Consider the following 27022-nt stretch of genomic DNA (forward strand, 5'->3'; position numbering starts at 1 on the left):
GCAGGGCCCTGCAAGAACAAGTGACAGTGCATCTCCAAAGTTCTACTCCATCCCAAATTATTTAGTCTTTGATAGAGCGGGGAAGACTTGAAATTCCTGTCCATAATTTATTTCTGTCTGTGTCCCCATGGTGGAGATTTTCCTCACTTCCTGTGCTTGTGACACCTGTACAAGAAACATGGGGAGTGAGTGTCACCAGGACAGGATGGTTCCCTACTACTGGAAGTGTGTTCATCTGTGTCCCCATTGGAGAGATCCACCATCACACCCTCCAATAAAAACACAGATGGCAGTAAAAACCTAACAGAGGCTCCAACCCTTCCCCGCTCCACCCAAAACGATAGAAAGTTCCATCTGGAGTCGGACTTCAAGACAAGAAATGGCACATTGTATGAAAAGATTTCACATCACATTTATATTCCACTTTCTGGCTGTGTGAACATCTGTGCGCTCCCGGCGCTGCCCCTCCCCTTCCCTGAGCTGGAAGCCGTCCAATCCAGAAAGGCCACCTACAGAGCGACCGCCCCATATCAGTGGTCGACGTATTCTAATATCAATCTGTCTCATCAGGAGTGAGCTAAGTGGATGTGGGCAGAGAGTTTGGCAGCCCAGACCAATCGGAGGAAAGAGAGAACAGTCATGTGACCGGCAGACCAATCAGCGAACAGTCATGTGACCGGCAGACCAATCAGAGAACAGTCATGTGACCGGCAGACCAATCAGAGCAGAGAGAACAGTCATGTGACCAGCAGACCAATCAGAGCACAGAGAGAACAGTCATGTGACCAGCATACAGCACCCTGCGGGGGAAGTACAACTGTGCCCATCTCCCGCTGGAAGAAAAAACCTACAAGATCCTCCAGGAAGATAGGGCAGATGGTCGACTTTGCGTTGTTGAGGTCGTTTTGTGTAAATAAAGCTTATTGTCGTCCTCACAGATTGCATAAAGGTTTCTGCGTGCATCCTTGCTGGGGGAGGCGGTACCCAGGGTGAACACGCCCCCAAGGTGGACATACAGGAGGGCTCGGGAACAAGAAAGATGGTCACCACTGGCCGGTGGTGGGACAAGGTCTTTGAGCACTTATAGTGAGAAGACCACCATGTGCCCCTCCCCCACAAACTACCTAAGCATCGTAGATGGGTGGTCCTGACTTTTCACACCCCCTTCCACTTCTGCCCACCCTTTGGCCCCGCCCCATCCGGTTTCTGGACGGCTCACGCCTTCACCCTGAGAACTCCTCACAGGAAGGAGATGGAGGACCCGGCGTGGAGCCTCTGGTGGACCACCAGGTTGTGATGGGTGCTAAAGCTGCTGCCGCAGTCGGGGCAGGTGAAGGGCTTCTCCCCGGTGTGGACCCGCAGGTGGGCGGAGAAGTGCCCCCGGTGGATGAAGGACTTGTGACAGTGCGGACAGGAGTAGCGGCTCTCCTCTGCATGGCTCCTCTGATGGGCCAGGAAGTGTCCGTGGTGGATGAAGGATTTCCCGCACAGGGGGCAGGAGAACTTCTCCTCGTCAGCGTGGAGCCTCTGGTGAGCCAGGAAGTGACCCCGGTGCATGAAGCTCTTGTGGCACAGCGGGCAGGTGAAGGGGTTCTCTGCCTGGTGGGTCCTCAGGTGCTTGTTGAGGCTGCTCTTGATCCGGAAGGATTTTCCACAATGGAAGCAGTGGAAGGGGCACTCCCCAGAGTGGATTCTCTGGTGGGACAGGAAGTAGGACCTCTGTGAGAAGCATCTACCGCACTCTGAGCAGCAGAATGGCTTCTCACCCGGGTGCTCCTGCTGGAGGGACAGGAAGTGGGTCCTCTGGGTGAAGGCCTTCCCGCTGTCACTGCAGGGGTAGGACATGGGGAACATTGAGCTCTGGGTGAGGCGGCCATCTTCCCGCCTGGCTGATTCCAGGTCAGAGCGGTGAGGTGGAGCCTCCATGTTGAGGAGTTCTCCTTCCTCACGGGGTTCCTCTTTAATATGGACAGACCTGTACTGTGTATACTCCACCGGGGTGAACAGTTCAGAGAAGTTCCTGTTGTCACAGGGCCAATGTTCCTCTTTAATCTGGATGGAGGGGTGCAGAGGGTGGTGTACTGTCCAACCCAGAGCTCCTCCTACGTACAGGAAGGGTTCCCTTTTAATGCTGGTCATTGTGCGATCTATGGGCATGTCTCTGTGATCTGTGTCCTCACAGGAGCGGGGTTCTGCTTTAGCTTTAGGAGGTGAATGCCGCCCTGCCATGTGGTTCCTGGTGAGATTTGGCCCCTCGCCCTCATGGGTGGAGGCGGGCCTCCTCTCAGCTGCCCCTGTCAGTGCTCCCTCCTTATAGGCCGTCAGCTTCTCGATGACCTTCTCTAGACAACTGCTCATCTTTGTCCCCGGTGAGGTCATTTCGGAGGGGGAAGTCACTCCTGGGTGGAGCAATGGCGTCTCTTTCCTAGGTGGAGTCCCTTTTGCTTATGGGAGGAGCAGCACAGTCTCTCTCTTTATCCTGGGTGGAGCCTCTCTTTCTCCTGGGGGTAATTGTTGAGTCTCTCTATCCTGGGTGGAGTCTCTCTCACTTATGGGTGGAGCCTCTCCCTCGTGGGTTGTGATGTGGAGCCCTTCTCTGTATACTGGTGCCGGTCTCTCTCCCTCATGGGTGGAGTCTCTCCCTCGTTGGTTGTGATGTGGACCCCTTCTCTGTATACTGGTGCCAGTCTCTCCCCTTCATGGGTGGGGTCTCTCCCTCGTGGGTTGTGATGTGGACCCCTTCTCTGTATACTGTTGCCAGTCTCTCTCCCTCATGGGTGGGGTCTCTTCCTCGTGGGTTGTGATGTGGTCCCCTTCTCTGTATACTTGTGCCAGTCTCTCCCCTTCATGGGTGGAGTCTCTCTCCCTCTTTAGTATGTCTCTATTCCTCATGGGTGGAGTCTCTCTCCCTCATGGGTGGGAGTTTCTGTTTCTCATGGGTGGAGCTGATGATTTTCTCACTCTCCAGGGTGCAGCCGTGGTGTCTTTCTCTGTATCCTGGCTGGAGTCTCGTTCCCTGTTTGATGAAGTCTCTCTCCCTCATGGGTGGAGCCGATGATTTTTCCACTCTCCAGGGTGGAGTGGTGGATTTTCTCCTATTTCTGGAGTATCTAGAAGGACAAAAAGGAGAAAGTAATTTCCTGTGTGGGGGCATTCATGAGGCTGGAGACTTCTGTACATAGGGTGTGGCCTGCCTTAGAGCACTGCCCCTGAGTTCCTGTGCCTATTCTATATCTGTGTAAGGGGTGGAGTTGGAGGAGGTGGGTGGGGCAAGGACATGAATGTAAGTATGCTGGGTGTTATTCTACCTGGAAGACGGTCTTATGGGAAGTTGAGCAGTGCTGCCTAGGGGGGCCCCTGAAAAGCTACATTTGGGGGCCCCTGAATTTTGTTGTAAAGAGTTCTGACCTGAGGGGGAGGAGACTGAAAAATACATAACTAAAACATTAATGACAAATTCCGATGTGTGAGTTGGAGGGGCTGACGCCCCCCACAGTCTGTGACAGTGGGAGGGTCAGAGTGCTATTGACCAATGAGTGGAGGTGGGGGCGGGGCTATGAAAAGTCAGCTGGCTCTGTTTGGGATGATTGTGATCGGCCGGTGATCAGTGCAGGAGTGGTGGGGGGGTGATTTTTCGGTAATCAGTGGGGGGAGGGGGTGATTGGCCGATGATCAGTGGTGGTGGGGGGGGGGTGATTGTGATTGGTCGATGATCATTGGGGGAGGGGAGATGATTGTGATTCATCGATGATCGGTGGTGAGGGGAAGGTGATTGTGATTGGTCGATGATCATTGGAGGAGGGGGGATGATTATGATTGGTCGATGATCAGTGGTGAAGGGGGTATGATTGGTCGATGATCATTGGGGGATGATTGTGATTGGTCGATAATCAGTGGTGGGGGGAGGTGATTGTGATTGGTCGATGATCATTGGGGGAGGGGGGGATGATTGTGATTGATCGATGATCATTGGTGGAGGGGGTGTGATTGGCCGATGATCAGTGGTGGGAGAGAGGATCTTAGTGTGGTGGGGGGGCTCTGTGTGTGGGGGGAGGGATCTCTGTGTGGTGGGGGGGGATCTCAGTGTGGTGGGGGGCTGTGTGTGGTGGGAGAAGGGATCTTAGTGTGGTGGAGAGGGGTCTGTGTGTGGGTGGAGGGGATCTCTGTGTGGTGGGAGAGGGGATTTTAGTGTGGTGGTGGGGGCTCTGTGTGTGGGGGGAGGGGATCTTAGTGTGGTTAGGGGGATCTCTGTGTGTGGAGGGAGGGGATCTCAGTGTAGGGGGGATCTCAGTAAGGGGGGAGGGAATCTCAGTGTGGTGGTGGGGGCTCTCTGTGTGTGGGGGGAGGGGATCTCAGTGTGGTGGGAGAGAGGGGATCTTAGTGTGGTGGGGGGGATCTCTGTGTGTGGGGAGAAGGGATCTCAGTGTGGTGGGGGGGCTCTGTGTTGTGGGAGAGGGGATCTTAGTGTGGTGGGAGGAGGGGATCTCAGTGTGGGGGGAGGGAATCTTAGTGTGGTGGGGGGGCTCTCTGTGTGTGGGGGGAGGGGATCTCAGTATAGGGGGATCTCAGTGTGGGGGGAGGGGATCTCAGTGTGGTGGGGGAGCTCAGTGTGGTGGGCTCTCTGTGTGTGGGGGGAGGGGATCTCAGTGTGGGGGGGAGGGAATCTCAGTGTGGTGGGGGCTCTCTGTGTGTGGGGGGAGGGGATCTCAGTGTAGGGGGGATCTCAGTGTGGGGGGAGGGGATCTCAGTGTGGGGGGAGGGAGGGGATCTAAGTGTGGTGGGGGGGGGAAGATCTCAGTGTGGGGGGAGGGAGGGGATCTCAGTGTGGGGGGAGGGGGGGCTCTCTGTGTGTGGGGGTAGGGGATCTCAGTGTGGGGGGAGGGAGGGGATCTCAGTGTGGCGGTGGGGGATCTCAGTGTGGGGGGGTGGAGGGGATCTCAGTGTGGTGGGGGGGCTCTCTGTGTGTGGGGGGAGGGGATCTCAGTGTGGGGGGAGGGGATCTCAGTATGGGGGGAGGGAGGGGATCTCAGTGTGGGGGGAGGGAGGGGATCTCAGTGTGGGGGGAGGGGGGGGCTCTCTATGTGTGGGGGTAGGGGATCTCAGTGTGGGGGGAGGGAGGGGATCTCAGTGTGGCGGTGGGGGATCTCAGTGTGGGGGGATGGAGGGGATCTCAGTGTGGTGGGGGGGCTCTCTGAGTGTGGGGGGAGGGGATCTCAGTGTGGGGGGAGGGAGGGGATCTCAGTGTGGTGGGGGGATCTCTGTGTGTGGGGGGAGGGGATCTCAGTGTGGTGAGGGGGATCTCTGTGTGTGGGGGGATCTCAGTGTGGTGAGGAGGATCTCTGTGTGTGGGGGGAGGGTATCTCAGTGTAGGGGGGATCTCAGTGTGGGGGGAGGGGATCTCTGTGTGTGGGGGCTCTATGTGTGTGGGGGGAACTCTGTGTGTGGGGGGAGGGGATCTCAGTGCAGGGGGATCTCAGTGTGAGGGGAGGGGATCTCAGTGTGGGGGGGAGGGGATCTCACTGTGTGGGGGGAAGGGATTTCAGTGTAGGGGGATCTCAGTGTGGGGGGAGGGGATCTCAGTGTGGTGGGGGGGCTCTCTGTGTGTGTGAGGAGGGGATCTCAGTGTGGGGGGGGGATCTCAGAGTAGGGGGATCTCAGTGTGGGGGGGATCTCAGAGTAGGGGGCTCTCTGTGTGTAGGGGGGAGGGGATCTCTGTGTGTGGAGGGAGGGAAGCTCAGTGTGGGGGGGATCTTTGTGTGTGGGGGGAGGGGATCTCAGTGTAGGGGGGATCTCAGTGTGGTGGTGGGGCTGTGTGTGGGGGAGGGGATCTCAGTGTGGTGGTGGGCTGTGTGTGTGGGGAGGGGATCTCTGTGTGGGGGGACAGTATCTCAGTGTGGTGGGGGGCTCTCTGTGTGTGGGGGGAGGGGATCTCAGTGTGGTGAGGAGGATCTCTGTGTGTGGGGGGAGGGTATCTCAGTGTAGGGGGGATCTCAGTGTGGGGGGAGGGGATCTCTGTGTGTGGGGGGGGGATCTCAGTGTGTGGGGGGATGGGATCTCAGTGTAGGGGGGATCTCAGTGTGGGGGGAGGGGATCTCAGTGTGGTGGGGGGGCTCTCTGTGTGTGGGGGGAGGGGATCTCTGTGTGTGGGGGGAGGGAATCTCAGTGTGGGGGGAGGGAGGGGATCTCAGTGTGGGGGGAGGGGGGGCTCTCTATGTGTGGGGGCCTCTGGTAGTGACCTATTTCACCCTCTACAGAGGAGGAGCCTCTTCCATCTCCACCCACAACAGACACACAGAGAAGGGAGGGGCTCATTATCAGGTAAAGTCCGCCCCGCCCACACCCGGGTGAGAGGGGGAGGGGAGGGGGGGTAAGAGGACAGACACTGACCTGATCCGGACCGCCCGGGGAAGACATTCACCATCACCACACCCACTTCCGGTGCACACTTCCGTGTTTGCGTTTCATCTCCACTTCCGGTCACCCCCCCGGAACGCCTTGTCTTCTCACCAACTTCCGGCAGCTGGAGCTCCGCCCACTTCTGGCTTGTGAGTGCTGTGCGGGGAGCGGAGCCGAGCCGAGCACAGGTCAGTGTCCCCCCCCCCCCCCATCCCGGGTGGCGGCCTCCAGCAGATGCCTCTCACAGTGCGGCCCCTATAATGGGGGATGAGAGGAGCTGGGCCAGCACGGCCAGACATTGTGGGTGCTGAGGAGCTGGCCCCGTCCCCTTCCTGTACAGTGTGTGACATTGGGGGAGGGGTAGTATGGTGTCAGAGGGGACCCCGGTCTGTGTCCCCGGAAGGGAGGGAGAATTTTGGGGGAATCTCCCTACTGGGGACACCAGACCTGTTCAGGGCCCTCCCCGTGGTGTGATTGGTCAGATGGAGATATTGAGGCTGCATGATGTAGACAGGGATTGGATGTGGGGAAGGAGGAGGAGAGATCCAAGGACGGAACCTTGTGGGACCCCGACATGGGGAGGTCCAAAGACAGAACCTTGTGGGACCCCGACATGGGGAGGAGGAGGAGAGGTCCAAGGACGGAACCTTGGGGGACCCCAACATGGGGAGGAGGGGTGGTCCAAGGACGCAACCTTGGGGGACCCCGACATGGGGAGGAGGAGGAGGGGTCCAAGGACAGAACCTTGGGGGACCCCGACATGGGGAGGAGGAGGAGGGGTCCAAGGACAGGACCTTGGGGGACCCCGACATGGGGAGGAGGAGGAGGGGTCCAAGGACAGGACCTTGGGGGACCCCAACATGGGGAGGAGGGGTGGTCCAAGGACGGAACCTTGGGGGACCCCGACATGGGGAGGAGGAGAGGTCCAAGGACGGAACCTTGGGGGACCCTGACATGGGGAGGAGGAGAGGTCCAAGGACAGGACTTTGGGGACCCCGAGATGGGGAGGACGAGGAGAGGTCCAAGGACGGAACCTTGAGGAACCCCGACATAGGGAGGAGGAGAGGTGCAAGGACGGAACCTTGGGGGACCCCGACATAGGAGGAGAGGTCCAAGGACAGAACCTTGGGGGACCCCGACATTGGGGAGGAGGAGGAGAGGTCCAAGGACAGAACCTTGGGGGACCCCGACATGGGAAGGAGGAGGAGAGGTCCGATGACGGAACCTTGGGGGACCCTGACATGGGGAGGAGGAGAGGTCCGAGGACGGAACCTTGGGAGACCCTGACATGGGGAGGTGGAGGAGAGGTCCAAGGATGGAAGCTTGGGGGACCCCGACATGAGGAGGAGGAGGGGAGGTCCAAGGACAGAACCTTGGGGGACCCCGACATGGGGAGGAGGAGAGGTCCAAGGACAGAACCTTGGGGGACCCCGACATGGGGAGGAGGAGAGGTCCAAGGACAGAACCTTGGGGGACCCCGACATGGGGAGGAGGAGGAGAGGTCCAAGGACAGGACCTTGGGGGACCCCGACATGGGGAGGAGGAGAGGTCCAAGGACAGAACCTTGTGGGACCCCGACATAGGGAGGAGGAGAGGTCTGAGGACGGAACCTTGGGGGACCCCGACATAGGGAGTAGAGGTCCAAGGACAGAACCTTGGGGGACCCCGACATGAGGAGGAGGAGAGGTCCAAGGACAGAACCATGGGGAGGAGGAGGAGAGGTCCAAGGACAGGACCTTGGGGAACCCCGACATGGGGAGGAGGAGGAGAGGTCTGAGGATGGAACCTTGGGGGACCCCGACATAGGGAGTAGAGGTCCAAGGACAGAACCTTGGGGGACCCCGACATGAGGAGGAGGAGAGGTCCAAGGACAGAACCATGGGAAGGAGGAGGAGAGGTCCAAGGACAGGACCTTGGGGAACCCCGACATGGGGAGGAGGAGGAGAGGTCCAAGGACGGAACCTTGGGGGACCCTGACATGGGGAGGAGGAGAGGTCCAAGGACAGGACTTTGGGGGACCCCGAGATGGGGAGGAGGAGGAGAGGTCCAAGGACGGAACCTTGGGGAACCCCGACATTGGGAGGAGGAGAGGTCCAAGGACAGAACCTTGGGGGACCCCGACATAGGAGGAGAGGTCCAAGGACAGAACCTTGGGGGACCCCGACATAGGAGGAGAGGTCCAAGGACAGAACCTTGGGGGACCCCGACATAGGAGGAGAGGTCCAAGGACAGAACCTTGGGGGACCCCGACATAGGAGGAGAGGTCCAAGGACAGAACCTTGGGGGACCCCGACATAGGAGGAGAGGTCCAAGGACAGAACCTTGGGGGACCCCGACATGGGGAGGAGGAGGAGAGGTCCAAGGACAGAACCTTGGGGGACCCCAACATGGGGAGGAGGAGGAGGAGAGGTCCGATGATGGAACCTTGGGGGACCCTGACATGGGGAGGAGGAGAGGTCCGAGGACGGAACCTTGGGGGACCCTGACATGGGGAGGAGGAGGAGAGGTCCGAGGACGGAACCTTGGGAGACCCTGACATGGGGAGGAGGAGGAGAGGTCCAAGGATGGAAGCTTGGGGGACCCCGACATGGGGAGGAGGAGGAGGGGAGGTCCAAGGACAGAACCTTGGGGGACCCCGACATGGGGAGGATGAGAGGTCCAAGGACAGAACCTTGGGGGACCCCGACATGAGGAGGAGGAGAGGTCCAAGGACAGGACCTTGGGGGACCCCGACATGGGGAGGAGGAGAGGTCCAAGGACAGAACCTTGGGGGACCCTGACATAGGTAGGAGGAGAGGTCCGAGGACGGAACCTTGGGGGACCCCGACATAGGGAGTAGAGGTCCAAGGACAGAACCATGGGGACCCCGACATGGGGAGGAGGAGGAGAGGTCCAAGGACGGAACCTTGGGGGACCCTGACATGGGGAGGAGGAGGAGAGATCCGAGGACGGATCCTTGGGGGACCCCGACATGGGGAGGAGGAGGAGAGGTCCGAGAACGGAACCTTGGGGGACCCTGACATGGGGAGGAGGAGGAGAGGTCCAAGGACGGAAGCTTGGGGGACCCCAACATGGGGAGGAGGAGGGGAGGTCCAAGGACAGAACCTTGGGGGACCCCGACAGTAAGAGGAGGAGGGAGTTGTGACACTGAAGGTGCAGTGAGATAGGTAAGATTCCAACCAATGGAGAGTCCAGCCATGGAGACCAAGGAAATGGAGGGGGGGTCCCCGGTGTCAGAGGCAGCGGAGGGGGGGTCCCCGGTGTCAGAGGCAGCGGAGGGGAGGGGGGGCCACTCTTCCCACCACTCTATCCCCCACAGCCACTTCCTCCTAGATTGTAAGCTCCAAGGAGCAGGGCCCTCGAACCCCTCGTGTATTATTGTATTGTTATTGTACTGTCGCATGTTCTGTCCCCCTTTGTAATGTACAGCGCTGAGCGAACTGTTGGCGCTTTATAAATACTGTATAATAATAATATGCAGAATTCCCTGTCATCTATAATAAACAAGCTCCTCCTCCCTCCTCCCCCTCCTCCTCCTCCCCCCCCTCCTCCTCCTCCTCCCCCCCCCTCCTCCTCCTCCTCCTCCTCCCCTCCTCCCCCTCCTCCTCCTCCCCCCCCTCCTCCTCCTCCCCCCCCCCCTCCTCCTCCTCCCCCCCCCCTCCTCCTCCTCCTCCCTCCTCCTCCTCCTCCCCCCTCCTCCTCCTCCCTCCTCCTCCTCGTTCTCACTCTCTCCTTCCTTCCATCAGGTTGGTGAGAATCCTCCTTTTCCCTCCTCCCTCTTCCCCCCCCCCCACTCCCCCTCCTCCTCCTCCTCCTCGTTCTCACTCTCTCCTCCCTTCCAGCAGGTCGGTGAGAATCCTCCGGCACCTCCAGGTTCCTTCATGTGACGGAGGAAGTCCAGCCCAGTGTTAGATCCGTGTTGAAGGAACCACAAGATAATCCGGTGTTGGAGGAGACGCGGACCGAGCAGACGGACATGGAGCGGGAGAAGTCAGAGAGAGGTGTGGGCTGTCTGTACACCATCAGATCTTCATCAGTGATTAGCGAGGAGGAGAACTCATCCCACTGTGATGAGGAACCCCGATCCACACGTGGACTTCCAGCTGCTCCTATAAAGGAGGAACCTGGATCAGAAGGACATGACCCCCCAGGCTCCGCCCACTCCAGCCTGATAGGTCATAGACAGAATGTATTGTCCGCTATTAAGGAGGAACCCCAACCGGAGGAAGGAGAAGACCTCCCCAACACCCCGATGAGGGTGGGAGCCACCTCCAGAGATAAAGGAAGAACCCCGATCACCTAATGGAGAATATCCCACCAACATGGACATCTCTCCAGCCACTGACCACACCCAGCGTCCGTCCAGTCAGATGGAGGAGGAGGGTATTCACATACTGGAAGGGGTCATCAGTGACTCGGACATTCACTCGTTCACCATCACCGGAGAATACATCCAGGGGAGGAAGATGAAGGCCCAACCCAAGGTGGCCCCCTCCAGACACCCGTGTCCCGTGTGTAAGAAAGGCTTCAGCACCCACGGGAACATGGTGCGTCACCGGGAGTTCCACAACGGGAAGAAGATGTGCTGCACGCTGTGTGGGGCCCAGTTCTGTAGCAAAATGGACCTCAAGGCCCACACCCAGACCCACAAAGTCAGCAAAGTCCTGCACTGCCCCCGCTGTGACGTCACCTTCCCCAGCAATGTCAACCCCATGGTCCAGAAGAGGGTCCACAGTGGGGTCAAGCTGCTGGCCTGCTCCCAGTGCGGGAAACGTTTCTCCAGCAAACCCAGCGCCACCGAACACATGAGCAAAACTCTACCTGTGCCTATTGTGCGGGAAACACGTGGCCAACAAGGCACTGCTCCTCAGACATGAGAGGACTCCCACCGCGGGAGGTCCCGTGTGCTCCGACTGCAGTGAGTGCTCCGCAGGGGGTGTGACTGAGGGAGTGTGGGAGGAGGCTCAGGGCCCTGCCTTCTAAACCACCACGTGATGGCGGATATTATATAATGTCACTTGATGGCGGATATTATATAACCCTCTGGTCACGTGACGGCGAATGTTCCTATATTAATCTGGTCATGTGACGGGGAATGTTCCTATGTTAGTCTAGTCACGTGACAGCGGATGTTTCTATGTTAGTCTGGTCACGTGACGGCGGATGTTCCTATGTTAGTCTGGTCACGTGATGGCGGATGTTCCTATGTTAGTCTGGTCACGTGATGGCGGATGTTCCTATGTTTTGTCTGGTCACGTGACGGCGGATGTTCCTATGTTAGTTTGGTCACGTGACGGCGAATGTTCCTATGTTAGTCTGGTCACGTGACGGCGGACGTTCCTATGTTAGTCTGGTCACGTGACGGACGTTCGTATGTCAGTCTGGTCACGTGACGGCGGACGTTCCTATATCAGTCTGGTCACGTGACGGCGGATGTTCCTATATCAGTCTGGTCACGTGACGGCGGATGTTCCTATATCAGTCTTGTCCGGTCACGTGACGGCGAATGTTCGTATGTTAGTCTGGTCACGTGACGGCGAACGTTCCTATATTAGTCTTGTCACGTGACGGCGAACGTTCCTATATTAGTCTGGTCACGTGATGGCGAATGTTCCTATATTTGTCTGGTCATGTTACGACGGACGCTTGTATGTTAGTCTGGTCACGTGACGGCGAATGTTCCTATATCAGTCTGGTCACGTGACGGCGGATGTTCCTATATCAGTCTGGTCACCTGACGGCGGACGTTCCTATATCAGTCTGGTCACGTGACGGCGGACGTTCCTATATCAGTCTGGTCACGTGACGGCGGACGTTCCTATATCAGTCTGGTCACGTGACGGCGGACGTTCCTATATCAGTCTGGTCACGTGACGGCGGACGTTCCTATATCAGTCTGGTCACGTGACGGCGGACGTTCCTATATCAGTCTGGTCACGTGACGGCGGACGTTCCTATATCAGTCTGGTCACGTGACGGCGGACGTTCCTATATCAGTCTGGTCACGTGACGGCGGACGTTCCTATATCAGTCTGGTCACGTGACGGCGGATGTTCCTATATCAGTCTGGTTACGTGACGGCGGACGTTCCTATATCAGTCTGGTCACGTGACGGCGGATGTTCCTATATCAGTCTGGTCACGTGACGGCAGACGTTCCTATATCAGTCTGGTCACGTGACGGCGGATGTTCCTATATTAATCTGGTCATGTGACGGGGAATGTTCCTATGTTAGTCTAGTCACGTGACAGCGGATGTTCCTATGTTAGTCTGGTCACGTGACGGCGGATGTTCCTATGTTAGTCTGGTCACGTGACGGCGGATGTTCCTATGTTAGTCTGGTCACGTGACGGCGGACGTTCCTATGTTAGTCTGGTCACGTGACGGCGAACGTTCCTATATTAGTCTTGTCACGTGACGGCGAACGTTCCTATATTAGTCTTGTCACGTGACGGCGAACGTTCCTATATTAGTCTTGTCACGTGACGGCGAACGTTCCTATATTTGTCTGGTCATGTGACGACGGACGCTTGTATGTTAGTCTGGTCACGTGACGGCGAATGTTCCTATATCAGTCTGGTCACCTGACGGCGGATGTTCCTATATCAGTCTGGTCACCTGACGGCGGATGTTCCTATATCAGTCTGGTCACCTGACGGCGGATGTTCCTATATCAGTCTGGTCACCTGACGGCGGATGTTCCTATATCAGTCTGGTCACCTGACGGCGGATGTTCCTATATCAGTCTGGTCACCTGACGGCGGATGTTTCCTATATCAGTCTGGTCACGTGATGGCGGATGTTCCTATGTTAGTCTGGTCACGTGATGGCGGATGTTCCTATGTTAGTCTGGTCACGTGACGGCGGATGTTCCTATATCAGTCTGGTCACGTGACGGCAGACGTTCCTATATCAGTCTGGTCACGTGACGGCGGATGTTCCTATATCAGTCTGGTCACGTGACGGCGGATGTTCCTATATTAATCTGGTCATGTGACGGGGAATGTTCCTATGTTAGTCTAGTCACGTGACGGCGGATGTTCCTATGTTAGTCTGGTCACGTGACGGCGGATGTTCTTATGTTAGTCTGGTCACGTGACGGCGGATGTTCTTATGTTAGTCTGGTCACGTGACGGCGGATGTTCCTATGTTTGTCTGGTCACGTGACGGCGGATGTTCCTATGTTAGTCTGGTCACGTGACGGCGAACGTTCCTATATTAGTCTTGTCACGTGACGGCGGATGTTCCTATATTAGTCTTGTCACGTGACGGCGAACGTTCCTATATTTGTCTGGTCATGTGACGACGGACGCTTGTATGTTAGTCTGGTCACGTGACGGCGAATGTTCCTATATCAGTCTGGTCACCTGACGGCGGATGTTCCTATATCAGTCTGGTCACCTGACGGCGGATGTTCCTATATCAGTCTGGTCACCTGACGGCGGATGTTCCTATGTTAGTCTGGTCACGTGATGGCGGATGTTCCTATGTTAGTCTGGTCACGTGACGGCGGATGTTCCTATGTTAGTTTGGTCACGTGATGGCGGACGTTCCTATGTTAGTCTGGTCACGTGACGGCGGATGTTCCTATATCAGTCTGGTCACGTGACGGCAGACGTTCCTATATCAGTCTGGTCACGTGACGGCGGATGTTCCTATATTAATCTGGTCATGTGACGGGGAATGTTCCTATGTTAGTCTAGTCACGTGACAGCGGATGTTCCTATGTTAGTCTGGTCACGTGACGGCGGATGTTCTTATGTTAGTCTGGTCACGTGACGGCGGATGTTCCTATGTTTGTCTGGTCACGTGACGGCGGATGTTCCTATGTTAGTCTGGTCACGTGACGGCGAACGTTCCTATATTAGTCTTGTCACGTGACGGCGGATGTTCCTATATCAGTCTTGTCCGGTCACGTGACGGCGAATGTTCGTATGTTAGTCTGGTCACGTGACGGCGAACGTTCCTATATTAGTCTTGTCACGTGACGGCGAACGTTCCTATATTAGTCTTGTCACGTGACGGCGAATGTTCCTATATTTGTCTGGTCATGTGACGACGGACGCTTGTATGTTAGTCTGGTCACGTGACGGCGAATGTTCCTATATCAGTCTGGTCACGTGACGGCGGATGTTCCTATATCAGTCTGGTCACGTGACGGCGGACGTTACTATATCAGTCTGGTCACGTGACGGCGGACGTTCCTATATCAGTCTGGTCACGTGACGGCGGACGTTCCTATATCAGTCTGGTCACGTGACGGCGGACGTTCCTATATCAGTCTGGTCACGTGGCGGCGGACGTTCCTATATCAGTCTGGTCACGTGACGGCGGACGTTCCTATATCAGTCTGGTCACGTGGCGGCGGACGTTCCTATATCAGTCTGGTCACGTGACGGCGGACGTTCCTATGTCAGTCTGGTCACGTGACGGCGGACGTTCCTATGTCAGTCTGGTCACGTGACGGCGGACGTTCCTATGTCAGTCTGGTCACGTGACGGCGGACCTTCCTATGTCAGTCTGGTCACGTGACGGCGGACGTTCCTATGTCAGTCTGGTCACGTGACGGCGGACGTTCCTATGTCAGTCTGGTCACGTGACGGCGGACGTTCCTATGTCAGTCTGGTCACGTGACGGCGGACGTTCCTATGTCAGTCTGGTCACGTGACGGCGGACGTTCCTATGTCAGTCTGGTCACGTGACGGCGGACGTTCCTATGTCAGTCTGGTCACGTGACGGCGGACGTTCCTATGTCAGTCTGGTCACGTGACGGCGGACGTTCCTATGTCAGTCTGGTCACGTGACGGCGGACGTTCCTATGTCAGTCTGGTCACGTGACGGCGGACGTTCCTATATCAGTCTTGTCCGGTCACGTGACGGCGAATGTTCGTATGTTAGTCTGGTCACGTGACGGCGAACGTTCCTATATTAATCTTGTCACGTGACGGCGAACGTTCCTATATTAGTCTTGTCACGTGACGGCGAATGTTCCTATATTTGTCTGGTCATGTGACGACGGACGCTTGTATGTTAGTCCGGTCACGTGACGGCGAATGTTCGTATGTTAGTCTGGTCACGTGACGGCGAACGTTCCTATATTAGTCTTGTCACGTGACGGCGAACGTTCCTATATTAGTCTTGTCACGTGACGGCGAATGTTCCTATATTTGTCTGGTCATGTGACGACGGACGCTTGTATGTTAGTCTGGTCACGTGACGGCGAATGTTCCTATATCAGTCTGGTCACGTGACGGCGGATGTTCCTATATCAGTCTGGTCACCTGACGGCGGATGTTCCTATATCAGTCTGGTCACGTGACGGCGGATGTTCCTATGTTAGTCTGGTCACGTGACGGCGGATGTTCCTATGTTAGTCTGGTCACGTGACGGCGGATGTTCCTATGTTAGTCTGGTCACGTGACGGCGGACGTTCGTATGTCAGTCTGGTCACGTGACGGCGGACGTTCCTATATCAGTCTGGTCACGTGACGGCGGACGTTCCTATATCAGTCTGGTCACGTGACGGCGGACGTTCCTATATCAGTCTGGTCACGTGACGGCGGATGTTCCTATATCAGTCTTGTCCGGTCACGTGACGGCAAATGTTCGTATGTTAGTCTGGTCACGTGACGGCGAACGTTCCTATATTAGTCTTGTCACGTGACGGCGAATGTTCCTATATTTGTCTGGTCATGTGACGACGGACGCTTGTATGTTAGTCTGGTCACGTGACGGCGAATGTTCCTATATCAGTTTGGTCACGTGACGGCGGATGTTCCTCTATCAGTCTGGTCACCTGACGGCGGATGTTCCTATATCAGTCTGGTCACGTGACGGCGGACGTCCCTATATCAGTCTGGTCACGTGACGGCGGACGTCCCTATATCAGTCTGGTCACGTGACGGCGGACGTTCCTATATCAGTCTGGTCACGTGACGGCGGACGTTCCTATATCAGTCTGGTCACGTGACGGCGGACGTTCCTATATCAGTCTGGTCACGTGACGGCGGACGTTCCTATATCAGTCTGGTCACGTGACGGCGGACGTTCCTATATCAGTCTGGTCACGTGACGGCGGACGTTCCTATATCAGTCTGGTCACGTGACGGCGGACGTTCCTATATCAGTCTGGTCACGTGGCGGCGGACGTTCCTATATCAGTCTGGTCACGTGGCGGCGGACGTTCCTATATCAGTCTGGTCACGTGACGGCGGACGTTCCTATATCAGTCTGGTCACGTGGCGGCGGACGTTCCTATATCAGTCTGGTCACGTGACGGCGGACGTTCCTATATCAGTCTGGTCACGTGACGGCCGACGTTCCTATATCAGTCTGGTCACGTGACGGCGGACGTTCCTATATCAGTCTGGTCACGTGACGGCGGACGTTCCTATATCAGTCTGGTCACGTGACGGCGGACGTTCCTATATCAGTCTGGTCACGTGACGGCGGACGTTCCTATATCAGTCTGATCACGTGACGGCGGACGTTCGTATATCAGTCTGGTCACGTGACACGGAATGTTGCTATATTAGTCTGGTCACGTGACTGCGAATGTTCGTATATTGGTCTGGTCACGTGACGGCGGAAGTTCGTATATTAATTTGGTCACGTGACGCGGAATGTTCCTATATCAGTCTGGTCACGTGATGGCGGATGTTCGTATATTAGTCTGGTCACGTGATGGTGAATATTCGTATATTAGTCTGGTCACATGATGACGGACGTTCGTATGTTAGTCTGGTCACATGACGGTGGATGTTCATAGTGGTGATCCAGTCCCACCAATAGAAATCTGTATTTGTGTGATGTCACCAGGTCATGTACTGCTGTTCAGCACTGTGCTTCAGCTGGTAATTGTGTGGTCATGCAGCGTTTTAGTAGCAGAGAATGGCCTGGCCATGTTCTGCTGTTCAGCACTGCGCTACTACAGCTGGTAATTGTGCGGTCATGCAGCGCTGTAGTAGCAGAGAATGGCCGGGTCATGAAGGGGGAGTGGTTAATGATCTTTTCTTTGAAGAATGATGTGATCAGACCTGGTGTGGTCATCTGATGATGAGGCTCCTCCCCTTGTACCTGTTATGATCCCCGCCCCCCCGTTTCTGATTGGGAGGCTCCCGCTGACTTCCTGTTCTCGGCTTCTTTCAGACGTCTTGAAGATGGCGACTCCAAGCATCAGACCGAATGCAGAAGGACTCCCCTCCAGCCATATAAAGGAGGAACCTGGATCAGGAGGAGGACACAACCCCCCAGGCTCTGCCCACTCCAGCCTGATAGGTCATAGACAGAATGTATTGTCCGCTGTTAAGGAGGAACCCCAACCGGAGGAAGGAGAAGACCTCCCCAACACTCCTATGAGGGCGGAGCCACCTCCAGAGATAAAGGAAGAACCCAGATCACCTGGTGGAGAAGATCCCACCAACATGGACCTCTCTTCACCCACTCACCACACCCAGCGTCTGTCCAATCAGATTAAAGAGGAGAAAGGTTCTCCTCCTGCTGGGACTGACATACTCAGAAGGACCATCACTGACTCCGACATCCAGTCCTTCCCCATGACTGGAGAAAACAAGAAGATCAGGCTGATGACCACACCCACCGAGGACAAAGGTCTCCCCACAGCTCAGCCACCGAAGAACAACCACATCTGCCCGGTGTGTAAACGGAACTTCAGTAGTCACGGCAACATGGTGCGGCACCGGGAGTTCCACAACGGGAAGAAGCTGTGCTGCCCGGTTTGCGGAGCCGAGTTCTGCAGCAAGATGGACCTCAAGGCCCACGTCCAAATACACAAAGTCAGCAACGTCCTCTACTGCTCCGAGTGTAACGTCATCTCCCCGACCAATCAGAGCGTCCTGATCCACGAGAAGATTCACACCGGAGGGAAGCCCTTCTCCTGCTCACACTGCGGGAAACGCTTCTCCAGCCAATCCCAGGTCTCCCAACACATGAACCAATCGTATTCCTGCATCGTCTGCCAGAAGATCTACACCCACAAGGCTCTGCTCCTCCGACACGAACGGACGCACATCGATGGGAAGCCCGTCTGTTCTGACTGCAGTAAGTGACCCAACCAAACCTCAGGGACCACCAAGAGATGTCATGTGAGGCTGGATGGTCTAGAACCGTCTGGTCATGTGAGGCCGGATGGTCTAAAACCGTCTTGTCATGTGATGGCGGATGGTCTAGAACTGTCTGGTCATGTGAGGCCGGATCGTCTAGAACTGTCTTGTCATGTGAGGCCGGATGGTCTAGAACCGTCTGGTCATGTGAGGCCGGATGGTCTTGAACCGTCTGGTCATGTGACGGAGGATGGTCTTGAACCGTCTGGTCATGTGACGGTGGATGGTCTTAAACCGTCTGGTCATGTGACGGTGGATGGTCTTAAACCGTCTGGTCATGTGACGGTGGATGGTCTTGAACCATCTGGTCATGTGATGGCGGATGGTCTTGAACAGTCTGGTCATGTGACGGCGGATGGTCTTGAACCGTCTGGTCATGTGATGGAGGGTGTTCTAGAACCCTCTGGTCATCAGATGGGAGGATGTTCTAGAACCATCTAGTCATGTGATGAAGGATGTTCTAGAACCATCTGGTCATGTGAGGCTGGATGGTCTTGAACAGTCTGGTCATGTGACGGCAGATGGTCTTGAACAGTCTGGACATGTGAGGCCGGATGGTCTAGAACAGTCTGGACATGTGAGGCCGGATGGTCTTGGAACAGTCTGGTCATGTGACGGATGGTCTTGGAACAGTCTGGTCATGTGACGGCAGATGGTCTTGAACAGTCTGGACATGTGAGGCCGGATGGTCTAGAACAGTCTGGACATGTGAGGCCGGATGGTCTTGGAACAGTCTGGTCATGTGACGGATGGTCTTGGAACAGTCTGGTCATGTGACCGTGGATGGTCTAGAACCGTCTGGTCATGTGACAGCGGATGGTCTAGAACCGCCTGGTCATGTGACAGCGGATGGTCTAGAACCGCCTGGTCATGTGACAGCGGATGGTCTAGAACCGTCTGGTCATGTGACAGCAGATGGTCTAGAACCGTCTGGTCATGTGAGGCCGGATGGTCTTGAACGGTCTGGTCATGTGACGGCGGATGGTCTAGAACGGTCTGGTCATGTGACGGCGGATGGTCTAGAACGGTCTGGTCATGTGACGGCGGATGGTCTAGAACGGTCTGGTCATGTGATGGGATGATTTTCTAGAACCATCTAGCCATGTGACAGAACATCTTCATTCTAGAACCATCTGGTCATGTGAGGAGGGTGTTCTATAACCCTCTGGTCATCTGAAGGGAGGTTGTTCTAGAACCATCTAGTTATGTGATGGAGGGTGTTCTAGAACTGTCTGGTAAGTGCTGGGAGGATGTTCTAGAACCGTCTGGTCATGTGAGGGGAGGATGTTCTAGAACCATCTAGTCACGTGATGGGAGGGTGTTCTAGAACCCTCTGGTCGTGTGATGGGAGGATGTTCTAGAACTGTCTGGTCATGCGATGGGAGGGTGTTCTAGAACCCTCTGGTCGTGTGATGGGAGGATGTTCTAGAACTGTCTGGTCATGCGATGGGAGGGTGTTCTAGAACCTTCTGGTCATGTGATGGGAGGGTGTTCTAGAACCATCTGGTCACATAATGTAAGATGTTCTAGAATCGTCTGGTCATGTGACGGAGGATGTTCTGGTCGTGTGATGGGAGGATGTTCTAGACCCGTGTGGCCACGTGATGTGGGATGTTCTAGAACCGTCTGGTCATGTGATGGAGGATATTCTAGAACCTTCTAATCATCTGATGGGAGGATGTTCTAGATTCGTCTGATCATGTAATGGAGGATGTTCTAGAACTGTCTAATCATCTGGTGGGAGGATGTTCTAAAACCGTGTTGTCACGTGATGTAGGATGTTCTAAAACCGTGTTGTCACGTGATGTAGGATGTTCTAGAACCGTGTGGTCATGTGATGGAGGATATTCTAGAACCGCCTAATCATCTGATGGGAGGATGTTCTAAAACCATGTGGTCACGTGATGTAGGATGTTCTAGAACCGTATGGTCATGTGATGTAGGATGTTCTACAACCGTCTGGTCATCTGATGGGAGGATGTTCTAGAACCGTGTGGTCACGTGATGGAGGATATTCTAGAACCGTCTGGTCACGTGATGGAGGATATTCTAGAACTGTCTAATCATCTGGTGGGAGGAGGTTCTAAAACCGTGTCGTCACGTGATGTAGGGTGTTCTAGAACCGTGTGGTCACGTGATGGAGGATATTCTAGAACCGTCTAATCATCTGATGGGAGGATGTTCTAAAACCATGTGGTCACGTGATGTAGGATGTTCTAGAACCGTCTGGTCATCTGATTGGATGATGTTCTAGAACCGTGTGGTCACGTGATGGAGGATATTCTAGAACCGTCTGGTCACATGATGTAGGATGTTCTAGAACTGTCTGGTCATGTGATGGTGAAGCTCCTCCCTTGTACCTGTTTATGACATCACAATCTCACCGTTTCCTATGGAAGGTTCCCGCTGACTGAGTGTTTTCTGTTTTTCAGATATCTGGAACATGGCGATCCCGGCGGTATTATTCAACCCCCCCATTTCTACCCCCCACAAGGAACACGGTATTCTAACGTTTATACAAACCTCGCCCACATGCAGCATCAATCACAGAGGGACACCCCAGGTGAAGGCGGAACTTCTCTCACCCAATTCATTGACTAACCTGGTGGAGGAAAAGCCCAGTACTGCCTGCTGGGGTCCCCCAAACCTGGACATTAAGGAGGAACCCACAGAGAACCCCACAGACTGCACCCAGAACAGCCATTCTAATATAGAGGACCGGTCCATGTAGTACACATTTCCCTCCATTAATGGTCCATGTGGAGGAAATCTCCTACCTGGAGCCCAGACTCCTCTGTCCTCTGATCTCATGACAGATTCCCCCACATTGAAGTCACAGAGCCCTGCCTTATATGAAGGAGGAAACCGACTACTGGAACCTCACACACACAGATAGGACATCAGCATTCACCAGACCCCGGCAGACATTGAGGAGGAAACCCTCCTGTAGGACATCAGCTTTCACCAGACCCCGGCAGACATTAAGGAGGAGACCCTCCTGTAGGACATCAGCTTTCACCATACCCCGGCAGAGATTAAAGCAGAACTCTCTTTGTGTGACATGGACAGTTACTTAGCCTACCCTTGTACATGTGAGGGAGGAGTCAGGGGAGGAGGAGGACCTGGCAACTGAGGCCACGCCTGACCCTGGAGATCAGGACTATAACATCAATGAGAAGTCGCTGCCATGCTCCATCTGTAATAAATTGTTCGGCCATGAATAGCGTCTCCACCACTGGAAGCTGCACTCAGGGAGAGGCCGTACTCTTGGTGCTACTGCTGGAGGAACTTCATGTGGAAGGACTGAGGCCTCACCCATCAGAGGATCCACACCAGGGAGAGGCCGTACTCCTGGTGCTACTCTGGAGGAGCTTCATATGGAAGGACTGACGCCTCACCCATCAGAGGATCCACACCAGGGAGAGGCCGTACTCCTACCCCTACTGCTGGAGGAACTTCATGTGAAAGGACTGAGGCCTCACCCATCAGAGGATCCACACCGGGGAGAGGCCGTACTCCTACAACTAATGCTGGAAGAACTTCATGTGGAAGGACTGAGGCCTCACCCATCAGAGGATCCACACCAGGGAGAGGCCGTACTCCTACCCCTACTGCTGGAGGAGCTTTATGTGGAAGGACTGAGGCCTCACCCATCAGAGGATCTACAGTGAGGCCGTACTCCTACCCCTACTGCTGGAGGAGCTTCATGTGGAAGGGCTGACGCCATATCCATCATAGGATCCACACCGTGGAGAGGCCGTACTCCTACCCCTACTGCTGGAGGAGCTTCATGTGGAAGGACTGACGCCTCACCCATCAGAGGATCCACACACCACCAGCGACTGTTGTGCAGAAAGTGCTACCTTTGACCTGGGCAAGAAGCCACACATGACGTTACTGACCTAAAGACTGGCCAGAGAGCCCACCTGGTCATCCATGAGAGGATCTACACTGGAGAAAATCCCGTCTCCTGTCCCGAATGCTTCTTTCAGAAGTCCAACCTCATCACCCACCACAGGATCCACACGGGGGGAGACACCTGAGCACAGCGAGACAAGCACTTCAATAGTCATCCTGGTACCGCACTGCCGGGGCCACTCTGGGGAGAAGCCATACCAGTGTGGCAAAATCATATCACATTGGAGCGGGAAAAGGTCCCAGAATTGTGTAAGCTCCATAGAGTTCCCTCCCTTCACCTCAGGAGATGGAGGAAAAGATGTCCAATCCAGAGCTGACTTCCTGTAGAGGGCATGACGTCCTCCTAGATCTGGATTGCTGACTCCTCCTAGGTGGTATAAATCTCCTGACCTCCCGTGTTTGGTGTGTGCGGTGAGAACGGTTGGCTTTTATACATTTATTAATAAATATATGAACTGATGATGATGATCTCGTCTGTCATTCAGGGACCTTCAGAAGGTCCAATTTATTGCTCTTCCTTACGATGTGATGTAAATAAAACAGAAAAAATGGAGTCTGGAGATGAAATGAGACATTTGTGAGGGTGATGGGGCCATAGACCCTGAAAACGGAGGTCAGGGAGACTTCTGCCCGAAACTTCTCCCCTCCCCCTGAATTCCACCCAGAACCTCGTCTCTCTTCATAGTCATCCAGAATATCTACACTTCCTTGAAGAAGACCCCCGATGCCCCCATGTTGTCATCTGACAATGTATTCCTCCCCCAATGCCCCCCATGTTGTCATGTGACAATGTATTTGGATTGGATGTGATGGACTGACACAAAGTGGCCCATCATGGTGAAGGAATATGAGAAATGGTTTCCATTGACTGGGCTCAACTAGAGGAGCCAATGTACATTTCATGCTGGAGACTTTCTCTACATATCCAACACATCTGGGGCCACTACGGGGGGGTCCCTATCGATAGGGGCAAAGCCTTCACAAGGTCTCTGGGGGTTACACAAAGGGATTGTGTCCATTGCACACCTCAGGCCTCCTGCTTAGTGAGGGTTCAGCCCCGGAGCAGGAGACTCCGGTGGTACGCTGTCCATCCCCACTGCCGGCAGAGGCTGAAAGCTGCGGTGGTTGGATGGGGCGCTGAGCTCTGCATTCCGAGCATTCATCTCTGACTGCCATAATGGTGCACCACCCCACCCACCGCGATCACTGAGCTCTGATGAAGGGTACATATTGAACCTCCACGACCCCTGAGCTCTGATGAAGGGGACACACAGAACCTCCACGACCCCTGAGCTCTGATGTATATACACAATGTTCATGCATATAGAAGGCTGTGTATGAAATGAAGGTGCTGCATGGAGGAATTGAGGTTGCAAACCTAACATTTTAGGGTCACCTACCCCCTTCTCAAGGCAGACCCCCCCCCCCCATACATTACAATTTTGTACATTCCATTGTATACATATGGACAAATGGCAGAGGATGGACATGACACCATATGGAGGGAAGACATTCATAACAGATTCTGGAGGCCCTCCTCCATCTCCTCCACCCATGTCCGGTTGTAGGTGGAGATTCTGGAGGCCTTCATCCATCTCCACCCATGTCCGATTGTAGGTGGAGATCTTTGAGGCCTTCATCCATCTCCACCCATGTCCGGTTGTATTTGGAGATTCTGGAGGCCTTCATCCATCTCCACCCATGTCGGGTTGTAGGTGGAGATTCTGGAGGCCTTCATCCATCTCCACCCATGTCCGGTTGTAGGTGGAGATTCTGGAGGCTTTCATCCATTTTCTCCACCCATGTCCGGTTGTAGGTGGAGAGGACTGACTGAGGTGACATGGAGAGAATAGACTCCCAATAATAGGGAGACCTCAGGTCATACAATGAAGGACGATTCCCTCCCAGAGCTGGGCAGAAGGATGGAGGAACGTTCTGTTGAGGCGACAGGCCGAGTCTTCCTTGGGTTGGTAGGAAGGAAGTTCTGGTTCTTGGCACCACCTGGTTGGTGGATGTGACTCTGGGAGACGCTGCGTGGTATTACTTATTTAAAAATGTTTGGTTTTTATTATTATACTCAAAAAAATGTATCTGTATTTATTACTATTATGCATAACATTCTATTTTTATATATAACTTTTTTTTAAGTTTTATACATTTTTATACATTATAATAAAAACATTGATGTAATACATGTAGAAAATATATAAATACAATTTTATACATAATATCAATAAATATATATACGAGTATACGGACTATATATATATATATAATGAGTATATGTGATGAGTATACGGAATATAAATATATAATGAGTATACGGACTATATATATGATCTATATATATATATATATATATGATGAGTATACTGACTATTTATATAAGTATATATAATGAATATATATGATAAGTATACGGACTATATATATATATATATATATGATGAGTATACTGACTATATATATATATATATATTTATGATGAGTATACTGACTATATATATAATGAATATATATGATGAGTATACGGACTATACATATATAATGAGTATAAATGATGAGTGTACGGAAAATATATATATATATGATGAGTATACGGACTATATATATAATGAGTATATGGACAGGAATCGTGTCAATAAATAAATCCTATAAATATAATAAAACACAGAATACATTTGTATAAATAAGAAGATAAAATATGGGAGGCGCTGTGTCGTGGAGCCGCCAGATGGCGCTGTGTCCTCTAGAAGGCCTCGCTGCCGGAAAGAGGCGTGAAACGCACAAGGCGGAAGTACTGTGAAACACATGCGGTGGAGGTGACCGAACGATCTGAAACGCATGTGAGCCGCACGAGGCGGAAGCTCCGTGGAACGCAAATGAGCAGAGCTTGCCATGACCCGGAAGTAGAGTGACCCCCACTGTCAGTGGCTGTGGGCTGCAGGTCAGTGTTGCTGGGGGTGATCTGGAGGGGGGTCTTCAATACAGGACGTCATGGGGGGCCCCCAATCACGCATCCAGGGGCCCAGTTTTTTCCCATAGCAGCAGGCTAGCCAATCAGAGAGCAGCTGGAGTGGAGAGCCAGCACCTGATTGGCTGCTGGGCAGGTGGGGAGCCTGAGGCTTTATAATGGGGAGATATTTCTATACTATGAGGATTGTAATGTGGAGGAGGAGGGAAGAGATCAGCCTGGCCCCCATTGGTCTACAAATCGTCCCGCCGCTGCAGATATCAATAACAATAATAGAGACAAAGTGCTAATTATCATCATTATTCAGGATTTATATGGAGCCAGAGCGGTGCAATACAAAGGAGACATTACCAGAAAAGAGGGCCCTGGTCCCAAGAGCTTTCAATCTAGAGGAGAGGGACAAGTGATACAAAAGGTGATAACAGTGGTGGGGGAGGGGATGGAGAACTTTGAGGTTCAGTTGTTGGGTGGAGGCAGGATAGACTTCACTATACAGATGAGGTTCCGGGATCACCTAAAAGAGGGGACAGAGTAGGATATAGATGGTTTGGGGGTAGGGAGTTCCAGAGGATGGGAGAAGTCCTGGGGATGAGCATGTGAAAAGGAAGTAAGGAGCAGAGAGGACGGTGGGAACTGACCCTGGGGGGGGAGGTGTAGATGGAGAATAGAAGGGATCTGAGGACAGAGCGTTGGAGGTCCCCGATGGAAGGAGAAGAGAGGAGGACACGGAGTTGAAGTTCTAAGGAGACTGAGTTGTAGGTCCGAGGATAAAGGCTTGGATGACCCCGATGGAAGGAGGAGACTAAGTTGTAGGTCCGAGGATAAAGCCTTGGAGGACCCCGATGGAAGGAGGAGACTAAGTTGTAGGTCCGAGGATAAAGCCTTGGAGGACCCCAATGGAAGGAGGAGAAGAGAGGAGGAGACTGAGTTGTAGGTCCGAGGATAAAGCCTTGGAGGACCCTGATGGAAGGAGGAGAAGAGAGGAGGAGACCGAATTGTAGTTCCGAGGATAGAGCCTTGGAGGACCCTGATGGAAGTAGGAGAAGAGAGGAGAAGACTGAGTTGTAGGTCCGAGGATAAAGCCTTGGAGGACCCTGATGGAAGGAGAAGAGAGGAGGAGACTGAGGTGTAGGTCCGAGGATAAAGCCTTGGAGGACCCCGATAAAAGGAGAAGAGAGGAGGACACTGAGTTGTAGGTCTAAGGATAAAGCCTTGGAGGACCCCGATAAAAGGAGAAGAGAGAAGGACACTAAGTTGTAGGTCAGAGGGTAAAGCCTTGGAGGACCCCAATGGAAGGAGAAGAAAGGAGGAGACTGAGGTGTAGGTCCAAGGATAAAGCCTTGGAGGACCCCGATAAAAGGAGAAGAGAGGAGGAGACTGAGTTGTAGGTCCGAGGATAAAGCCTTGGAGGACCCCGATGGAAGGAGGAGACTGAGTTGTAGGTCCAAGGTTAAAGCCTTGGAGGACCCCGATGGAAGGAGGAGAAGAGAGGAGGAGACTGAGTTGTAGGTCCGAGGAAAAAGCCTTGGAGGACCCCGATGGAAAGAGGAGAAGAGAGGAGGAGACTGAATTGTAGGTCCGAGGATAAAGCCTTGGAGGACCCCGATGGAAA

General features: G+C 54.1%; 2 protein-coding genes and 1 pseudogene across 3 annotated transcripts in view; 2 read left to right on the forward strand and 1 right to left on the reverse strand.

The window, feature by feature from the left end:
- Nucleotides 1–387: 387 nt before the first annotated feature.
- On the reverse strand, nt 388–6476 carry LOC149455974 (uncharacterized). Its single transcript, XM_089685613.1, has 2 exons — nt 6388–6476; nt 388–3110 (listed from the first exon to the last, which is right to left on the reverse strand). Exon 2 carries the CDS (start codon nt 2377–2379, stop codon nt 1240–1242), a length of 1140 nt encoding a protein of 379 aa, XP_089541739.1. The 5' UTR covers nt 2380–3110; nt 6388–6476; the 3' UTR covers nt 388–1239.
- Nucleotides 6465–22896, forward strand: LOC149455975 (uncharacterized; annotated as a pseudogene). Its single transcript, XR_016313971.1, has 4 exons — nt 6465–6584; nt 10239–11314; nt 17545–18456; nt 20951–22896. The product of XR_016313971.1 is annotated as an uncharacterized LOC149455975 (transcript).
- Nucleotides 22897–25257: 2361 nt separating this feature from the next.
- LOC149455976 (uncharacterized) overlaps nt 25258–27022 on the forward strand; it is a 66667-nt gene continuing 64902 nt past the window's right edge. The window contains exon 1 of the mRNA XM_089685647.1: nt 25258–25383. The gene's annotated coding sequence lies outside the window, so the exon portion shown is untranslated. The remainder of the gene's footprint in view (nt 25384–27022) is intronic.

Source organism: Staurois parvus, unplaced genomic scaffold, assembly GCF_062004578.1.
Source record: "Staurois parvus isolate SC_StPar_1 unplaced genomic scaffold, SC_StPar_1.0 ptg000380l, whole genome shotgun sequence".
NCBI lineage: Eukaryota > Metazoa > Chordata > Amphibia > Anura > Ranidae > Staurois > Staurois parvus.